Source organism: Hyposmocoma kahamanoa, unplaced genomic scaffold, assembly GCF_003589595.1.
Source record: "Hyposmocoma kahamanoa isolate Upper Pololo Valley unplaced genomic scaffold, ASM358959v1 88, whole genome shotgun sequence".
Classification (NCBI taxonomy): Eukaryota; Metazoa; Arthropoda; class Insecta; order Lepidoptera; family Cosmopterigidae; genus Hyposmocoma; species Hyposmocoma kahamanoa.
The window spans coordinates 16,606,827-16,625,404 of NW_020654466.1; the positions used below are offsets into that span (position 1 = coordinate 16,606,827).

An 18,578-nucleotide genomic window follows, 5' to 3' on the forward strand; every position below is an offset into this window, starting at 1 on the left:
ATTCACTTTCGCCTTGTAAAGGCTCAAGTACCTGTAGCGTTCGGAGAATAAATCTGCACGCAGGGAATTCCACTCCTTAGCCATTCGCCATACAAATGTAGAAGCGAAACGTTTCGTGCAAATCCTTGGAATATCCACAACATAGAGGTGGGACCCCAGCCTACGCTACGTCTAGTCTCCCGGTGATGGAATGGGGAAGGCGGAATTAAATCATGTAATTCCTCTCTTCGTGATATATCCTACAGAATACAGATTTTATTACGAAACTGTTTATTTTCACACGTAGGGATTATTATCAAAAAAGCGGGATCCCGCTATTCTACTGTTTTAGTAGTTAATTTTGAAAACATATAATTTTAAGCAAGTAAATTGATTTCTACATGATTCATATTTTGAAAATTCTCAACATAAAATATCGCTGAGTTCGGAATGTAAAGCGAATCGGATGATTGCAGTGTCGTGCTATTAAAATGGCCAGAACATGTCTGATTTTAACACTGGATTTTTTAAATACTCTTGGTTAACATTTAATTCCGTACTTTCGCCGTGTTGTGGAATTAAAAACTAAAAAAATTCCTTATTTGAAATAAATCGTTCAATGAAGTCAATTTCTTTTCGTTTTCAAACAGTCAATACTGCCTTTCATTAACTAAAATGTAAATAAAATAAAAAGGTATTTATTTCTCCATAAAACATAAGAAACACAATACTTAAAAAAACTAATAGAAAAAAACAATTGAGTGATGTGGACAAAAAGGTTAAAGATTCAGCATTGCTGATTTTCAGCCTTCACCTGTAGCTAGCTAGCTGTTCTAACTAGAGACTTCGTGTCTTAGCAGTAGTAGTAGTATATGTGTATCCCCGTTTAGATTACCAGTTCAATTTAGCAAATCGTAGTTTCATATCGGGGCAAGAGACTCGTATATCACATTCTGTAGCAAATCTACCGAATTATACGCAATTAGCAAAGTTTTTGCGATATTAAATAATTTACTATAAATATAAATGAGTTTTGCTTTGATATTACATGTATGAACACCTATTATCTTGAATGTAAAATCAATGGTGAGTTCCAGAATATTTACAAGGTACAAGGTTGCAATTATTTTCTAAATGCCCTGGACGTAAACAATTTAGACAGACCTTAGACTCATTGGCCTTTTGTATACGCATTTCAATAGGAAGGGCTCTGAATGTTGCCCAGTTAAAAAGAAAATGATTTTGATTGCATAAGAGACATGTAAATATTGTTTTATGAAATGAATTGTTTTTTTTTTTGTTTACATTAAGATTTTCATTTGATTTTTGACTATTTGTAGCAATAAGTAAATTTGAATTTGTTTTATAAGTTTCTATTTTGTGTGAGTTACCTTTACTTTCCTGCAATATCTCCAATAAGTTTGCTCTGTTTCTAAGAAAGGTAATAAATGTGTCTAAAGAAGGTGGGGTAGTTAGAGTGTTTCTATGCTCTTCCCATACCCTGAGAGTGACACTATCAAGTTTCTCGGCCATCATGTGTATTATAAGTGTGCCCCAATGCTCAGTAGGCTGTTCTAAGGTAGACAGTGCACAAAGATTTTTATTTGTAACTAAATATATCCATTAAGGCTGACATTTTTAAAACGAACTTTGATTTGAACTTAGCAATAATGGCGATCTAAGCAAGTTTTATCGTAAGTATAAAACGAACTCTGCTTAAGTCTAAGCAAGACATTACGTAGTGAACTCAAAGTTTGTATTTTATTGTAAATTTGAAATGTCTCAAAAAAATGGCGGTCAGTGTAATAGGAAGATTAGATTATTTTTTTAGGTTAAAAATCTGTTCCAAATCCTAGTTCTTTTTGTATTTTAAATCTCTGAGAGGCAAAAAATTAAAATGGTATAGGCACAAAGGCGAGTTTACCCCACCATTTTATTAAAATTTGATTTAATTTTAAAAAACTTGATTTGCACGCTATTTTTGTTTAGTCAAGGTCAAAGTTCGTTTTATAAAATTCAGGCTTCCCTTTTCCATCATTGGGGGACTAGACGTAGACTGGGGTGTGGATATTCCAAGGATTCGCACGAGTCGTTTCGCTTCCACATTTATATGCCGAACGGCTATGAAGTGGAATTACCTGCCTGCAGACTTGATCCCCGAACGGTACAACTTGAGCGTTTTCAAGGCGAGAGTGGATAGATATTATTTACGTGTGCATGCTCCATCGTTGACCTTGTCGTCACTTTCCGTCAGGTGGGATGGAGGCACTTATTTAAAAATAAAATCTCTAAAGACATAGAGTGCCTACTCTACTGGAGGATTTAGTATTTTGTAAAACAATACGTTGTATAAGAAAGTAGTTTACTTCAGTAATTCAATATCGTTATTATCTCATTCAGGTACGAATACGGGCAATTAATTTAAAAATGAAAATTAAAAAAATGTTATGGAAATGTCCACATTTACTTTATTGTTAACATAAATGTTTTAATCATTATAAACCTTTGGAGAAGAGAAAGGTGTTTATTGGAATTACATTTAACGACCAACCTTACATACTTTTAATAGAGCGAACCTAAGTGTACAGCATAATGGCCCGTATAAAATTATAAAGTATACTGTATCAAGATACGTATATGTACGTATCGTATATGGGCAATGGGTTTCAAATGATTACATAATTATGAAAGTAATGTAATTATTAATCGAACATTAAGAAAAATTCCAGCATTCGAACCAGCGCTTTCTAGCAATCTGTGCTAGACGCTCTGCCAAATAAACCACGGAACGAACCCTCAGACTTTACGAATTGTTCTATGCGCTTGTTGCAGATCTTTGTTTTTGGTTTTTAGGGACCTTTTTGCCGTAGTGCCATCTGTGAGAAATCTCTTTTATTTCTTCACTCAGCCTTTACAGTTATCAGCAGCTGACTGGAGATGTCGCTTTAATATTTATCACGATGTATTTATTTATCACGACGAAGAAAATTTTCTTAGTCTTCGATTTTTGTAATAATAACTATAACAAAATAGTGAGTGAAGTGATTTCAAAAAATAATTAAATATTAACTTAATTACATTTGTAAATGTTTGAAAAATTTTGATTTCTCTCCGTCACGCGAGATTTCTCATAATTTTTCGACTAATATATACTTAGTTATCCAAGCTTTATATGGTTCGTAAAGTCTAGTGATAGAGGTCCTTTTTGGGAATAGGACCAATATTTTTTGCATGGCAGGGAAACATTCTACTAATTTCGATGATATAAGTTTACAAACGAAGACGATACGTTTAAAGACAATATCGTCTTTATGTATTACACACACGAGCAAAATACAGAAACAAACGAAATTGCTACGAAATGCATAGTACAAACAGACCCAGACTGGGTACGAGTTTATTCTAGGTAATCATAAAGTGGGAAAGATTACAGGTGTATAAGCAAGTACTTGAAGAATTGTACGTCTAATTATAAATACAGGTGCTGCGCACTGTGTCTATTGCTGTAAGGTATAAATGTAAGGCGTTTATTTGTTGTTAAATTACAAAACGCATTAGAATAACAGCCACAGGTTGAACGTTAGAAAAATGTCGCCATCAACATGTGCGCTTGCGTCGGCAGGCAATTGCACATGCTCATGATACATTGCATAATTGCTAACACCGTCTAATCAGACCATATTAATCCATTTACATCTAATCGCTTTTAACTAGCTAGTCCGGCTACTTGTTAACGACATAGGCAGCTTTTAGTTTTAGTATCGGCGGGAATAAATTCCTGTGAGTAGACTTTAATTTTTTTAATGCAATTAAATTCGTTAATGTTATCAGGAAGTTAAGTTAACGTGATGGTGACTCGTATTCATTGTAGTTTTTGATGTGACGCATTGTAATATTGGGTTTGGAAAACGATGTAACAGCGTCCTGGCGTGAGGGCTTGGAATATCGGTATTTTTAGGAACCAGTACCTGTATTTTCTGGAATTGGTATCATAATTATCTTTACTACGGTACCGGTAGTTGGGATACTAACTATAATAAATTATATCTGCCGGATCTTAGTATTAATAATTATAACAAACTAGTGGAGTAATTTCACAAAAACAATTGAATATCAATTCAATACAAATTTAAGTATAGTTAATAGCGACATCTCCAGCCAGCGCTGGTAGCTGTAAAGTTATCTAACTGGGTGACGAAATACTTTTGTAGATTTCTCATAGATGGCCCTACAGCTAAAAAGTCGTTGAAAGCCAAATACAAAGATCCGACAAACAAGCACATACAAAAAATCGTGAGGTCCGCTGGTTCGTTCCGTGGCTTACTTCGCATAGTGTCTGGCACTGTTTGCTAGAAGACATTGGTTCGAATCCGGTCGGATCGAAGGAATTTTTTGTAAGTATTCTGTTTGTATTAATTATTATAATATACCTGTATTTTCAAGAGTACTTTTACTTAGTACTTTATAGAATTATCAGAAGTATCATGTAGTACAATAAAAAGGTAAAAGTTACTTTTGTTAATTTTTTGTTAATTTATTGTTATGTAAAATTTCATGGAACAAAAGTTGTTGTTGTTAGTATTTTATAAATAGCCTTTTATTGAAGTTATCTGCTAGTTCCTTTTATTAATTTCAGTCGTCTGATTTTATATTTATAGTATTTGTTTTCGTAAATAAGTTGTCATGGCAGTGAAGAAATCTTTCATTTATTTTTCCATATATCTATGTTCCTACAGTCAAAATAAAACAAAATAAAAGAACTGAGTTGAAATCTAACTCTGCCTATAAAAAACTTACTCAAAAAGTCACAACACCACGCCCCGTAGCTTACAGACAATTACATTCGGTTCCCAGTAAAACGCTTTTTTTTTAAATTGTTTTGAGTCAGGATATTCTGAGAAAAAGCTCGATGAGTTTTCGTTCCGGTACCTGTACATAATACTGAGAATTCCCTAGTTTTGCGATCATGTAATTGATGCGATTGAACGGCGTTGTTTTTTCGTTATTTAAAATGACAATTTTATCTTGTAACTTAAAAATAGTTCTCAAACTTCTATGGCAGATACTACCTAAGTAAAATATGTATGACAAAATTATTTCAAGTTTAACTGTGTGCGTATTTTGCGTGTGGAAATTAATATGTATGAATCTCTCCATATTTACTTGTTTAGGGAAAAAAGAAATTTATTTATTTGTTATCCATTTAAGTACTTTCATGCACAGGCCGTGTGTTCGAATCCGGATTTCGCGGAATCGCACCTTTGAGTTTTCGGAATTTATGTGTGAACTGCGTAACTGCTTCCGTGGCCAAACGGTTACCATGCCGGACTGTAGTGCAGTGGTCTCAGGTTCGATTCCCGGGCCAGGAGAAATATTTGTTTGGCCTACATTTATTTCTCTCGTGAGTTTGGGTGTAATTGTGGTTGTCTATGTGTGTGTCCATAGTACCCGCGACACAGGGTTTCCCTAGTGCGGGGCTATTTCGAGTGTGTGCGTTCAAAAAATAATTTGAAATTTGCCATGAGCTTTTCGGTGAAGGAAAACATCGTTATGAACCCTGCACATCGACGAAGGTTTACAATCCTCAGAAAACGTGTTAAGTCACCAACCCACATTTGGTCAGCGTGGCGGATTATGGCCTCAAAGCCTCGCCGCAGAGGAAACCCGTGCCAAGCAGTGAGACGTATAAATGAGTTGATAATAATGATAAGGAAAAAAACAAATATATTTATTTCCTGTCCATTTAAGTACTCTTTGTGAAAGAGTCCGTTCAGGGAAGTACTGTCACGATACATATTTCTGCTTCCAAGCAATAATGTGAGGCATTACTGCGTTCCGGTCTTCTCTTCTCTCTTTTTGATCTAAGTCGCGTATATTTGAAATAAATGAAGACACGTTCGAATGTTTAAAAAAAGACAAATACACGCGATTTTATACATTTCTCACAGGTGGCGCCATGGTGCTAAGGCAAAAAAGCCATTAAAATCAAAAGCTTGTAACAAACAACAAATTGTTCGATATTTTTTATGAATAATTATATAACAAACTAGTGGAATAATGTCACAAAAAATAAATGAATATCGTTGTAGTAAAACGTCATAATATTCATTAAAAATCAATATTACAAATATACGTGATTTAGAATATAAAAAAATGTAGTTTAATTTTCAAAGTACATTTTATATTTTGTTTACGTTTATCTTGATGGCTTTCCGATATCTTTACTTTATCGAATTATTTTGTTAGCATCGTTATTTCCCTTCTTATGTTTTACTTGCAAGCTTTATTATACACTGCCTTGTTTGTTTAAAGCCCTCGGGATGACAAGAAATTTTCTTAGAAACAATTTCCTGTTAAGGCCACGGTTATGACTTACGACTGGAGAGTTGTAATTATATTAGTTCCATAGTTATAATTATAATTGACTGTTACGAGGAACATATAAAACGTATGTATGTAAAGTCCTTTGAAATGAGTTGGGTGCTCTAAAATAAATCAGTAGTTACTGCTTTCGATGCTTTAGTTTATTTATGAAATGTCCACTTACAAATAGAATGAGACTTTACAATAGCTTGAAAGACAATAAATAATACAGGTATCAAAATGCTACGATCAATAGTGAATTTATATGTACTTATACATTACGAGCCCTGTACCCCACCTACGGTGGGGTCGGGCTTCGCCTGCGGCGCGTAGTCGAGTTCAGTTTACGGGGTGTGCTCATGCACTTTGGTGGCACAGCAGTTAGTACTATGGGCGCTGAGGAGGTCGATTCCCGATTTGGGCCAATTTAAGAAACGAACATTTCTAAGTTGGTTTTGGTATTCATAGTACAGGAAATTCGGCAGTAGTTTGGCCTTTTTTCTCCCTACATACTTCTCTTTGGCATAGCTTTCAAGAAAATGGAATCTAACAGATATGGTTGAGATACAACAACGCTATAATAAGTGTCTCATTTCCACTAAAAATGATCGGGAAGTATGCCTTACATTTTTACAAATTGTGAGATCTTGTACTCGTAATCTATTACGCCTCCGTATATAATTACCTCCATACGAATGCGTACGGGCTCTTCGGGCTTCGCCCTCCGAGGACCTCGGCCTGCGGCCTCGGCACTTAGGACTTTGTTTTAAAAAAAAGCTGTTTAATGGCGGCCATATTTAAAAATTACAAAAATATACTATGACCACTGATTATTATTAAACAATCTTAGAAATTTTATCGTGCTGCTTTTCAGTCTGAGCAAAGCAAGTTACATAAATAAATTTCGGCTATATCGAAAAACAGCAGAAACAAAAGTTTTACCCCAAATTATGATGCCATGTCATTTTCAGTCGAATTAGAAGAAATTTGTATCTATCGCCAAAAAAGTTTGTATGGTAGCTATATTGAAAAACGGTGAAAAATAAATTATAACCGCTAAATATTATCAAACACTCATAAAGACCCCGACATGTCAATTTTCAATCAATTAGTGCAAATTTTTATCTGTCGCTAAAAGAGTTTGTATGGCGGCCTTATTTAAAAATGGCGAAAAACCAATTTTGATCACAAATCAATATCAAGCACTCCTAGAGACCCCTATATGCCAATTTTCAAAGGGATCTGAGCAATTTTTTTTCTGCCGCCGACGAACGCTTCTATGACGGCCATATTTGAAAATAACGAAAAACAAATTTTGAGCACAAATTATTATCCTATATATTTTTAGTGGCCTTCACATACCTTTTTTCAGTCGAATCAGAGCAAATCTCTAATAGTTTCCGTGATAGGAGGCTTTGAAATTTGTATGGCGGCCATCTTGCTTATTTGAATTTCGAACATTTTTTACTTCCCGCGGAAATTGACCAGGGTGTATCTCATAAAAATGCACAATATTCCCCCATGTATTATAGTTTTTGCAGGTCGTTGATCACTCTTTCATATTTTCCATATTCAGGTCCTCTCATATTTGATTCTTTGCTTTGGAGCCTATCCGCGTACAACAACGGTACAAATACATATATATATATCGTTATTTATTTAATTTTTTTTTATTTACAATTAACAAAACGAAATAATGTGCAAAAACCCACTGAGATTTTTCAATATAAGCGATTGTAGCGGTGCAATCGAGCGTTTATGAAACGCGCGTTTTTGAAACTTTTACTGCTAAAAGTCGCCTTTATACTACACACTTTGACTAAGTAATTAGCCGGCTTTGCTAAGCAATGTTTTGGTATTTACAAAACGAACTTTGCCTAAGTTTGAATAAGAAATTACGAATACAAAGTTTAATTAATTTATTTTATTTATTTAGAGTGGATAGCTAACACTATACATAATATGCAGAGTATAGTTAAAAGGGTGCAATAAAAATATAAACGCATTATACATATCGCACTTACAGACTACCTTGCTTATAGTAACAAGCTGTTTTATTATACATATATTATAGGTTTACATTTTGAAATTTATTTAGCCATAAGTTACAAATTAATATAACAACTTTTTTGTGATATCAAGTGACAATAGCAATTTGTGAGCCTGGTGATAAGCGACACGCCTGTCCATAACAGTTTCAGTGCCAGTCAGAGCTTTAAATCGCAAAGATGTGAAGGGCACTGCCACTGCGCCCGTCACCCTGAGACAGAAGTTCACAAGTTCCATGAGTTAATTGAATCATTTACTTAATATAATTTAATTTTAATGTTATTTATGGAATCATTAAAAATATTAAAATCACATAATACATGAAACTGATTATAAGCTTTAACAATTCTACTCATAGGAGCAGAGATACCAGGATTCTAGAGACAAGAATTAAAAAAAAAATTTAGTCTAGTACTGTAGCAACTTTCTAGTGGAATTACTTCTAAACAAAATAAGTGATGTGAAAACTAAAACTGTATTCTTAGCGTAAATTACAATAGCTTGTTAAATATTCCTACTTCGTTCAGCACCTCATAAATTTTGTCGTAAAACAATTTATAAGAGTTTCTTTTAATTTATGCCTTGTGTGTTGTGTAGTTTTGGAATATTTTAGAATTGCAAACATATTTTATGCTATATCGTTTCATCTCAGGTGTGTGTGTTTTTTTTAGTTTATGGGTGTTCCTAAGCATAAGGGCTATAACACAATATCGGCAAGAGCTATGTAGTCATAATCCTTTGTAGCTGAGTCATAGATTCATTTGATTTAGTAATAAAATTTGTTTTTTTTTTATTTTATTATACTGCATCTCAAATAAAGTATTTGTAAAGAATTTTAACATTAAAGAATTTTCTTACTAAGGACCCATTACACTTTCTATGGCGCAATTTATATTGTGGCGAAACGGAATGGAAGCGAATATTTGTAACGGTATTGTACATAGCATTATGAACTTTATGGTCAATTGTGTAATGTACAAACTAGATACGAGCCAAAATCTTCCATGCTGTGCGAACATTCTCGAGCATGCGCGAGATTTCCGAGGATGATTTTGACTTGTTGACACAGTTGACCATTCATTATGCTATGTACAATACAGTAACAAAAATTCGCATCCATTCCATTCCGCCGTTAAATATAAATTGAGCCTTAATCAACGACATTGGCAATCAAAATATACCTAGTAGTAAAAGTGTATACGTTATACTACAATTTATTAAATTATCCAATGTACAGATAAAGCCCAATAAGAACTCAAAGTGTAAAGATTGTATTCGTAGAAACAATGGTAATAGGAATGTTAATCACGACGAATCTTTTACTGAATGCCCATTGAGCTGTAGAAAATTTACCAAAACTATGCACTAATGTCTATACAGTTTTATTCAATATAATTTTATTTAAAATTCACAGACTGCATCGATGGTATAGCTTTATAGAAAAGGAAGACTGCCAGCATATCAGGCAGCAACTACACTTACCAAGGGGACCCAATGTTATCAAATTAAACTTAAATAATATTTGACGTCCGTATTCCTTTGTTCGGTTTAGCGATTAAAAATGTAGTTTAAAAGTCAGCAGGGCATTTCCTTTTTATAAGTGCCCTACGCTACAATAATGTTAAGACATTTTGCACATTCTCTCTCACGTGATACTTCTGTCAAATTTTAGAAAACCACAATATTGTCCACAAGTTTTATCGTGACATTCGAAGCAAGTTCAAAAATTTCATTCGGTAGTTAAAGTCATCTAAATATCTTTTTTGTTTCCCATTTCTTTTAAAAGATACTTTTTCAGTAGAGCCCCTTGTGAAAGTGTTCGCCTAGGGAAGTACTGCCATTTTACCTATTTCTGCCGACAAGTAATATGAGCATGACTGCGTATCGTTTTTGAAGGGTTGAAGGTGCTGGTGAAATTACAGACACAAATGTGACTTGTTAACTTGTGTCTCAGGGTGATAGGCGCAGTGCTTTTGTGATTTAAAGCTCTGCGTGGCACTGCAAATGTTATGGACAGGTGTGTTGCTTACCACCAGGCACCTTGCTTGTTCGTCCCGCCACGTAGTACTACTCATAAAAAAAAATGGATTTTTGTAAAAAATATATAAATAAACTAGTGGAGTAATTTCACAAAAAATAATTGAATATCAATTCAATAAAAATTTAAAATACAGCGAATAGCGACATCTCTCGCCAGGACTGGTAACTGTAAAGGTACTAACTGGGTGATAAATCTTTCATAGATTTCTCATACATGGCGCTACGACTAAAAAGTCGTTGAAAAAACCAAATACAAAGACACGACGCAAGCACATAGAAAAATTCGCGAGGTCCGCTGGTTCGTTCCGTGGTTTAGATTGTTTAGCGTCTAGCATGGTTTGAAGGAATTTTTTCATAGTGTTCTATCTTTGTATTAATTAATTAATTTTGGGATATTTTTTCAAATTTGAATGGGGCCACGACTGAGCCATCAACGAAATCAGTTCACAAATGGCAGAGCAACACGGACAAATTGAGAACCTCCTCCTTTTTTGAAATCGGTTAAAAACGATAACCTATTTATTACACACAAAAAAATGTTTATTTCAACTCTATCTCGCGAACTAGATGAACCTACGCGTTGAGAGACAATGCCTTAACAATCAATATACCAATTTGGGAAATTGTTCCTCTAGAGCTAGCACGACAAGGCGCGACTTGCGCGAGAGCGACATAAAGCTCGGGATCTCTAGGCAAGAAGTGTAGCAGTATCTCACTCAAGTTGCGCACTGTTGTGCTAGCCCTAATCGTTTTTTAAGGCTTAAAGCAAATAGTATATCTATAACATTTAAAATACTTTCCATCCGCATCCTATAGCCGTGAGACGCCCTGTATATTGTGCCGATGGTCAAGTACTACCTTTATAGCATAAGAATGCGTGACCATTATCAGTCGGAAGCCATTTATAAAACTAAATCCATCAGTAAAAACACATTTTTTTTCAATTTTTTTAAAGAAACGTAATTAATTTTGTTACACACACACAAAGACGTACTAATAATAATAGCATTAGAAAACGACACTTCGTCTCAATCTAGGAAATGCCCTGTGCTATTAATTAGCAACAGAATTCACTCTGAGAGATAAAGACCAATTTAAGAAGACATATTTTTTTAAAGTAAGTAATACTGCATTCACAGACTTAAAAAATTGAGAATTTGCATGTAAGAATATATGTGACCAGAGATGAAGCAGTAATGTACCCATTTGATTTTGAAGGGTAAGGGTGCTGTTGAAATTACAGGCACATGGGACTTCTTCAATTTATATATCAGGGTGACGGGCGCAGTGGCAGTGCCCCTCAGATCTTTGCGATTTAAAGCTCTAAGCAGCACTGGAACAGTTATGGACAGACGTGACGCTTACCACCAATCGACCATCGAATCAACATCACCGACAATCGACATCGAAGTCTTACCACGACTTCTTCGTCGCGTCACTAGGTGTAATACAAAAAAATTAAAGGATTTTTGAATAAATTGTATAGGTAATTGAAAGGTGTTCCTTTAAATTAAGATACTATTTTAATTACTATATATACTGACCCTTTGGATCGGCGTCACAGAAATACAGGATGTGTTATAGTAGCAGCAGAGCTCCTTGTGAAAGAATTCGTCCAGGATAGTACTGCCACCTTACCTATTTCTGCCGCCAAGCAGTAATGTCAGTATTAGTGTGTTACGATTTTGAAGGATAAGGGTGCTGGTGAAATTACAGGCTCATGGAACTTGGCAACTTATGTCTCAGTGTGAGAGAGACTCAGAGCAAAGTGCTCCTCAAATCTTTGTGATATAAAGCTCTGAGTGACGCTGCAACTATTGTGGACAGGCGTGTCACTTTCCACCAAGCGCTTGTTCGTCCCGTCACTTGGTATAACAAAAAAAATCACATGATATGTTCGATTCCCAGATTATTTATATCGTACACACTCATAGTGCCGCACTAGGGAAACCCTGTATCGCGGGTGCCATGAACACACGCATAGACAACCACAAATTACACCCAACTCTCGAGAGAAAATAATGTAGGCCATGCAAATGTTTCTCCCGTCCCGGGAATAGAACTCGACACCTCTTTGTGGCAGTCCAGCACGGTAACCATTCGGCCACGGAGGCAGTTAATGTTAAGATGAGACAAGTAACTTTTTACAAGTCTATAAATGATGTTCTTAGTTTTAAAAATTAAATAATTCTCTATGAAGCAAAATGTCCTATCTACGATGCTTAAATTACTTTCCTTCTGTATTCTCTAGTCGTGGGATGCCCTGTAAAATCTAAGGTGCTTTATCTATCATGTACTATCTCCCGATTTACAAAGATTTTAGCAAGTAATTGTATAAGCTGACAGAATTAATAAGATCAGTAGTCAGTGAGCGAAACGTTAAAGTTACTCTCCGCCACCTGTGTGTTTTCCATTGGCTATAATTTCCGTTTTCAATTAATCTATTTAAGATTCGAAATATTCGGTAACTGTATTATAAACAGATTGATACATTTGCGGGATAAAGTTAATAGGTTTTAATTAGTCTAAATTGTTCAAAGATCTGTGTCGTTTGATAAAATATATAACAATTTATTACATAGATTGCTTTACAGATAAAATAAATAAAATGTTTGGTAGTTTTAGTAAGCATTTTACTGTAAACTGTTCAAATTATGAATATAATTATTATCTTACTTAGTCTTTCACTAGACGACTAAGCAGCTCTTGTTAAACAAGCTTCGTGCGGAGATAAATAGTGTGTGCAATAGCACATGTATATCCCTTTTGTAATTAACATAATTTTCTATTTAAACAGGGCAGTTTTAATTTTAGGAAAGTTGTATTATGAAAAAAATTACATCGTTAAATTTTAATTTTAAACGAACAAAGTCGCTGCAATTAGCTAGTATTTTATAAACAGAAAACAAAAAACACGGGAGGAAGCTATCTCAATTTACATACGGTTAAGATTCTGGTTCTATCGCTTCCACATAGTTGTTAGAATTTAAATTAAAAAAGTTCATTGTTTGGAAAATAACTTTATTGCCAATTCTATTGGACAGGGTTTAAGATATTAGAATTCGATTTGAGAATAATTTATTATATGTTTAAGAGATTTTTGACGAGTGTGGACAACGTTTTTTTGTTTTTTGAATGCGAATAAAAGTTTGGCTTGTTATGACTATATTTATAGAATACTCATGTATTTATATATATTTACATTTTATAGATATTTAGGTGTATCCACGACTTAATTTGAGTTTGATATTTCGGCAAAAAGTGCGATGAATAACAATTATAATACGTAAAATATTAAATTGTTAATATATAACAATAAGCAAATAATGTTGTAAATTAATAATATACTAACGAATCGTGGTATAGTTGGGAAGGCAGGCAGGCGGTCGCAGGCTACAGGTGAGGGCCGGTCCAGCTCGGCCTGTTTCCCCTCTGAGTACGCGATGATGGTTCTCATCGTGGACATTCCCACTTGACGCCCTCTCCAGCGCACTCCCGCATGCCACTCATTTACAGACGCAATCCAACTCACACAGAAAATTGTAACTCCTGCTAATAAAAATTTCGTCACACGCACGAATTTTCTTGCAATGCGCGCCATTGTCATAGGTAGTACTTGTATTTCTTCAACATTTCACACAAAATTTATATTATTGTTCAAATGTTTATTTAAAACCGCTCTGGAATTAATTTTAAATTGTTAAGTTTACGTTCGGGAAATGTTCGTTGCGCGAGCGTCGCGTTGCACAGGAAATGCGGGGCGGTGAGCGCGGCGCACATGCGCTCCTCGCGGGATACCATTGCGAACTGCTACGGATCAGCTGATAGCATATCAACAATGCGGCCCTCCGGCTAATCGCTCTAAACGCCCCGACGTGAAAATCTTGTCTCATATACCAGTTTTTACTTGCAATTCTTCTTTTGCGTCTCCAGGCGGCGTGAACGCACTTCTAAACAACTAGTTCTCTATAAAAAGCTCGGATTGTAGCAATCTTACGCGGAACAAGAAATTTTATGACGAGTCCCCTGGACCGACCGCCGCATGTCTAATTAGATATTGCGTAAGATTGATGGGAAGAGTGCAATTATTGGGCGTAGTTTATAGCCTCCGTGCAGCGGTTTCCATAGATGCGGTGTTATTTGTATTGCTAGTTGCAGGCCCACCTAACTGAGTAGCTTTGACCGATCAGAATTTTATTCTATGAACGTACGAAATTATAAATTTATAGTAAAATTTACTTCGACAAAAAACGCACATAATTAAGTGTAATTTTAAATTTATTGCAATAACAGGCTACTATCCAGCAAAAAATTTAAATTAACGGCCTATTTGTGTGTAAATTATTACATGTACAGTCGATGCCCTAATAAGATACTTGATGATCAGTGCGAATAAAAGTATTAAACGAACTTAAGAGTCTATACAATCTCAAATGATTTTGGTGATTCCGTATAAATAGTGAAAGTGTTAAATCACTTTGGAAAAAATATACAGTAAAATTGAGGATATACTCTGACTACTATACAGTGTGAAACCAAGATTCCTAAAAATTTTCACGATTTCAAAACGAATATAAATCTTTCGCCTTTTAGAAAGAAAACACAAACTTACATCGAAAGGTTACAAGAAAACCGCTGTGGTAATTCAATAGGTAGTTTACATACACCAACGATTTTTTTTTATATCACCTGAACTAAACACAACACGTACACATACTATACGATACATATTTTTCAAATGGGCTTTAATTTCGTTTGTACAAAATATAATTCCGTAAAAAACCCAGTATCCCTGCCGCTCGACCCAAGCAATATGAACCGTATTAGTGCAAGAAAAATGACTCTTAACATTTAACCATATCATTTAACATGTGAGGCGTAAAGTTCTTTTTAGTATAGCTTCCTTATTGCACCATTAGTGAGTGACGTCTAAAGAAACTTTTCAAGATAACCTGTTCTTTAATTGCATTATATAAATACAAAGTTCAATCAAAAATCTGTTGAATGTATATAATTTCTGACTGGTAAGGTATCTTAGAGCATTGACTGTAATATAGTCCAGTCCTTATAATCCTGTAGGTGATCTCTCATTTCGCTGTCGTGACACTATTATTTATTCGAAATAACGCATGTTCAAAAACCAGTCAATGTTAAATGACATGTTGGACATAAACACGACATCAGTTGGCAAATAACCTCAAGCTACTGCGGCTGCAGGCGATTGGGGTGTATCCGATATTATAAAAGACAGGCGATGTCGTTGCCCGTAAATTATTTACGACAATTTAATAAACACATCAAGGCTTAAAGGCTTTTTCAATAGCTCCGGATTGCATCTGGGGGTATTAATTTGGCTCGTCGTACGGCTTCTGTGCGCCCTGTAATTGCTAGGTGGTGGGAACACATAACGCGTTGCTCTCCACGAACATTGCAATTAGGCTGCTATAAATGATTGTCCGTTGAATTATTTAGAGTTTGTGCTATAAGAGCGAATTTGTTGTTTCTGGATACAAAAAAATGTAGATGCAAATATTGAATTACAATTATTATTTTAATCGTTTCGTATATGGTAATGATAGGGGCTTATTTACATTTGAGAGAGTTTTTGTATATCTCATTTCTCAGGAAGTTTCTCGTGTTGTATATTTAAGGTTATGTTACGTTAATAATTTCACTCAAAACTTCAATGTTTTCTACAAAAACGTTAGAGGGGCTTTTCATTCACTTTTTATGACTTATTTTAAAAGATACAAACAGCTTATGCTACAATAAATAAATGAATATTGGACAACATCACATACATTGCTCTGATCCCAAAGTAAGTAGCTAAAGCACTTGTGTTATGATGGAAATCGGAAAGAACGACGGTACCACAAACACCAAGACCCGAGACAATATAGAAAAGTTAGTTTTCTACACTGACCTGGCCTCCTGGGACCTCAGAGATGGCGACACCATGAAAACCGGTGTACAAGTCGTACGACTACGGTACTCGTCAATACAAACAATATAAAATAACAATAGTAAGCAAAATAGTTCCCTGCTGATAGAAAGAGAGATAAACTTTACCAAGTGAAGAAACTATACATTATGTACTTATTTATTATATTATATATCATCTTGTTTTTATACTAGACATTTATAATTTTTTTGTGAAAATACTCCACTAGCTTCTTGTTATTATTGATTCAGTATGGACACGAACCAGTGAATTTTTCTCCAAACCGGGGCTATACACAATGTTTTTTTTTTATTGGGACAGTATGGGGAAATCCGAAACTATAGGAGACATAGGAAAACTGTGTTAGGAATCATTAAGTCTTTTCTGTGAAAACAATTTGGCATAATCATTTGTTGGTCGAACATGAGCTGTCCATAAAAAATGAATAAGATTTATTAATTTTTTCTAGTACTGATCGACACAGTATCACGTAAGGATAATTTCATTGTATTGGAAGAAAAAATCAGGACAGCAAACGTTATATAGAAAGTTTTGCCATGTCTTGAATAATCTCATAACTAATAATAATAATCTAATAATCTTGTCTAATCACTCTTTATAAGATACGAATTTGAGGAAGTAAGGCGACGAGTAGCTAATGTAATAATTTCAATCGTATTACATTTTTCATCGCCGAAAGAGAATAACTGCCGACTGTTATTTAACTTCAGTAGCAAATGAACTGCACTAGCAGTTCGCAGTCGCACCGACTGCTTCAAAGCACTTTCTAACTAGAAAAAACTGCATTCTCTACAGTTCCGTGTAGACGTGTGACTACATCCTTATTTGGAACATTTCCCAGTTTTCTTAGCAAAAATAACGGTTTTCTTGTATATTTTTAGAACAACAAGCTTCTTCCCGTATTTTTTATACTAGAATTAGAAACAATAATGTACATGCTTAATGTATTTGAATGTTTTACTACCAGGATAATAATTTTTGTGTGAACTTACTCCACTAGTCCATTATAATTATTACGTATGCTACCGGCTGGATTCGAACCGGCGCCTTCAGCATGCCGTGACTGGCGCTCTCCCAACTGAGCTACGGAGCAAACCAGCAGGCCTTATGATTTTTTCTGTGTTTGTTGAAGATTTTTGGTTTTTAACAACTTTTTGCCGTAGCCCATCTGTGAGAAATATATGAAAGTTTTCCTTCACTCATCCAGGTACTTTTACACTATCGGCGGCTGACTACAGTTGTGGCTATAATAATTGTAATATTGACTGCTTATAATTGACTTGGTTTGTAATCATACACTTCTTATTTAAGAAGATTTTGTTAGTGTAGCCTCCTCTATTCCTCGCCACCTATAGCCAGCTTCTTGACGTTTTTATAACCGCTAATTTTGACGCGCTCTTTTATTTGCTCACTGAATGCTATTGTCCACCTTCTCCTCTTTCCTTCTACCATCGTCTTAATTATAAATTCGATATTTTTATTTTATTTTATTAGTTACATAATGAAATGAATCATTCACAATTATCCATAATTTCTAGTACAGGCAATGAATCATATCTACACCGCACAGAAACTATATTTGCTTTTTATATTTTTTTTCCCAGGGTGAGACAAATGAAACTCAAGATGTCAACAATATTAAGTACAGACAAAGACAATCTCTTTCACACTTAAATTTAAATTCAATTCTATGCCCCTTGCTATAAGACGTTAATTCCAAAAAGTTCAAAATAAAGTACGGCGTACTGTACTTCACAATTTAAAAGTAAAGAAGTAATCGTGAAAGTGAAAGAAATAGTAGCCATAATATATATATTTTCTCGATGAGAAAATAGTTTTATCCATTACAAAAACGCGCAAATCTGATAAGCGATTTAAACATCCAACATAAATAATTCAAACCCAAGGGAAAGTTTCTTTTAGCATCGTAATTCTCTAACTTGTGTTAAGTAAGGTATTGAAGCGTGAAATAGTTCCCAGTGAGGTTTGATTATCGCTCGTTCCCACTAGCCGATGAACTGTAAAAAAGAATTTTTGCAATTTGTGGTTTCCTGTCAACTCGTGATTGTTGATTATGCTACTTGTCTTCCATATAAACAGGAATCTCTTTACATTAGCGTCATCTAGCTACCATTACAAGAAATTATTTTGATTATGTGTTACCTTAAATGTGACCCTATAATTT

General features: G+C 34.7%; 1 protein-coding gene across 1 annotated transcript in view; it reads right to left on the reverse strand.

Moving 5' to 3' along the window:
* The window catches only part of LOC113235952, a 36,539-nt gene extending 22,305 nt beyond the window's left edge, over positions 1-14,234 (reverse strand). Inside the window, exon 1 of the mRNA XM_026471875.1 lies at positions 13,784-14,234. Within this exon, the coding sequence (XP_026327660.1) occupies positions 13,784-14,038 (255 nt within the window). The 5' untranslated portion in view covers positions 14,039-14,234. The remainder of the gene's footprint in view (positions 1-13,783) is intronic.
* Between the last annotated feature and the right edge of the window lie 4,344 nt (positions 14,235-18,578).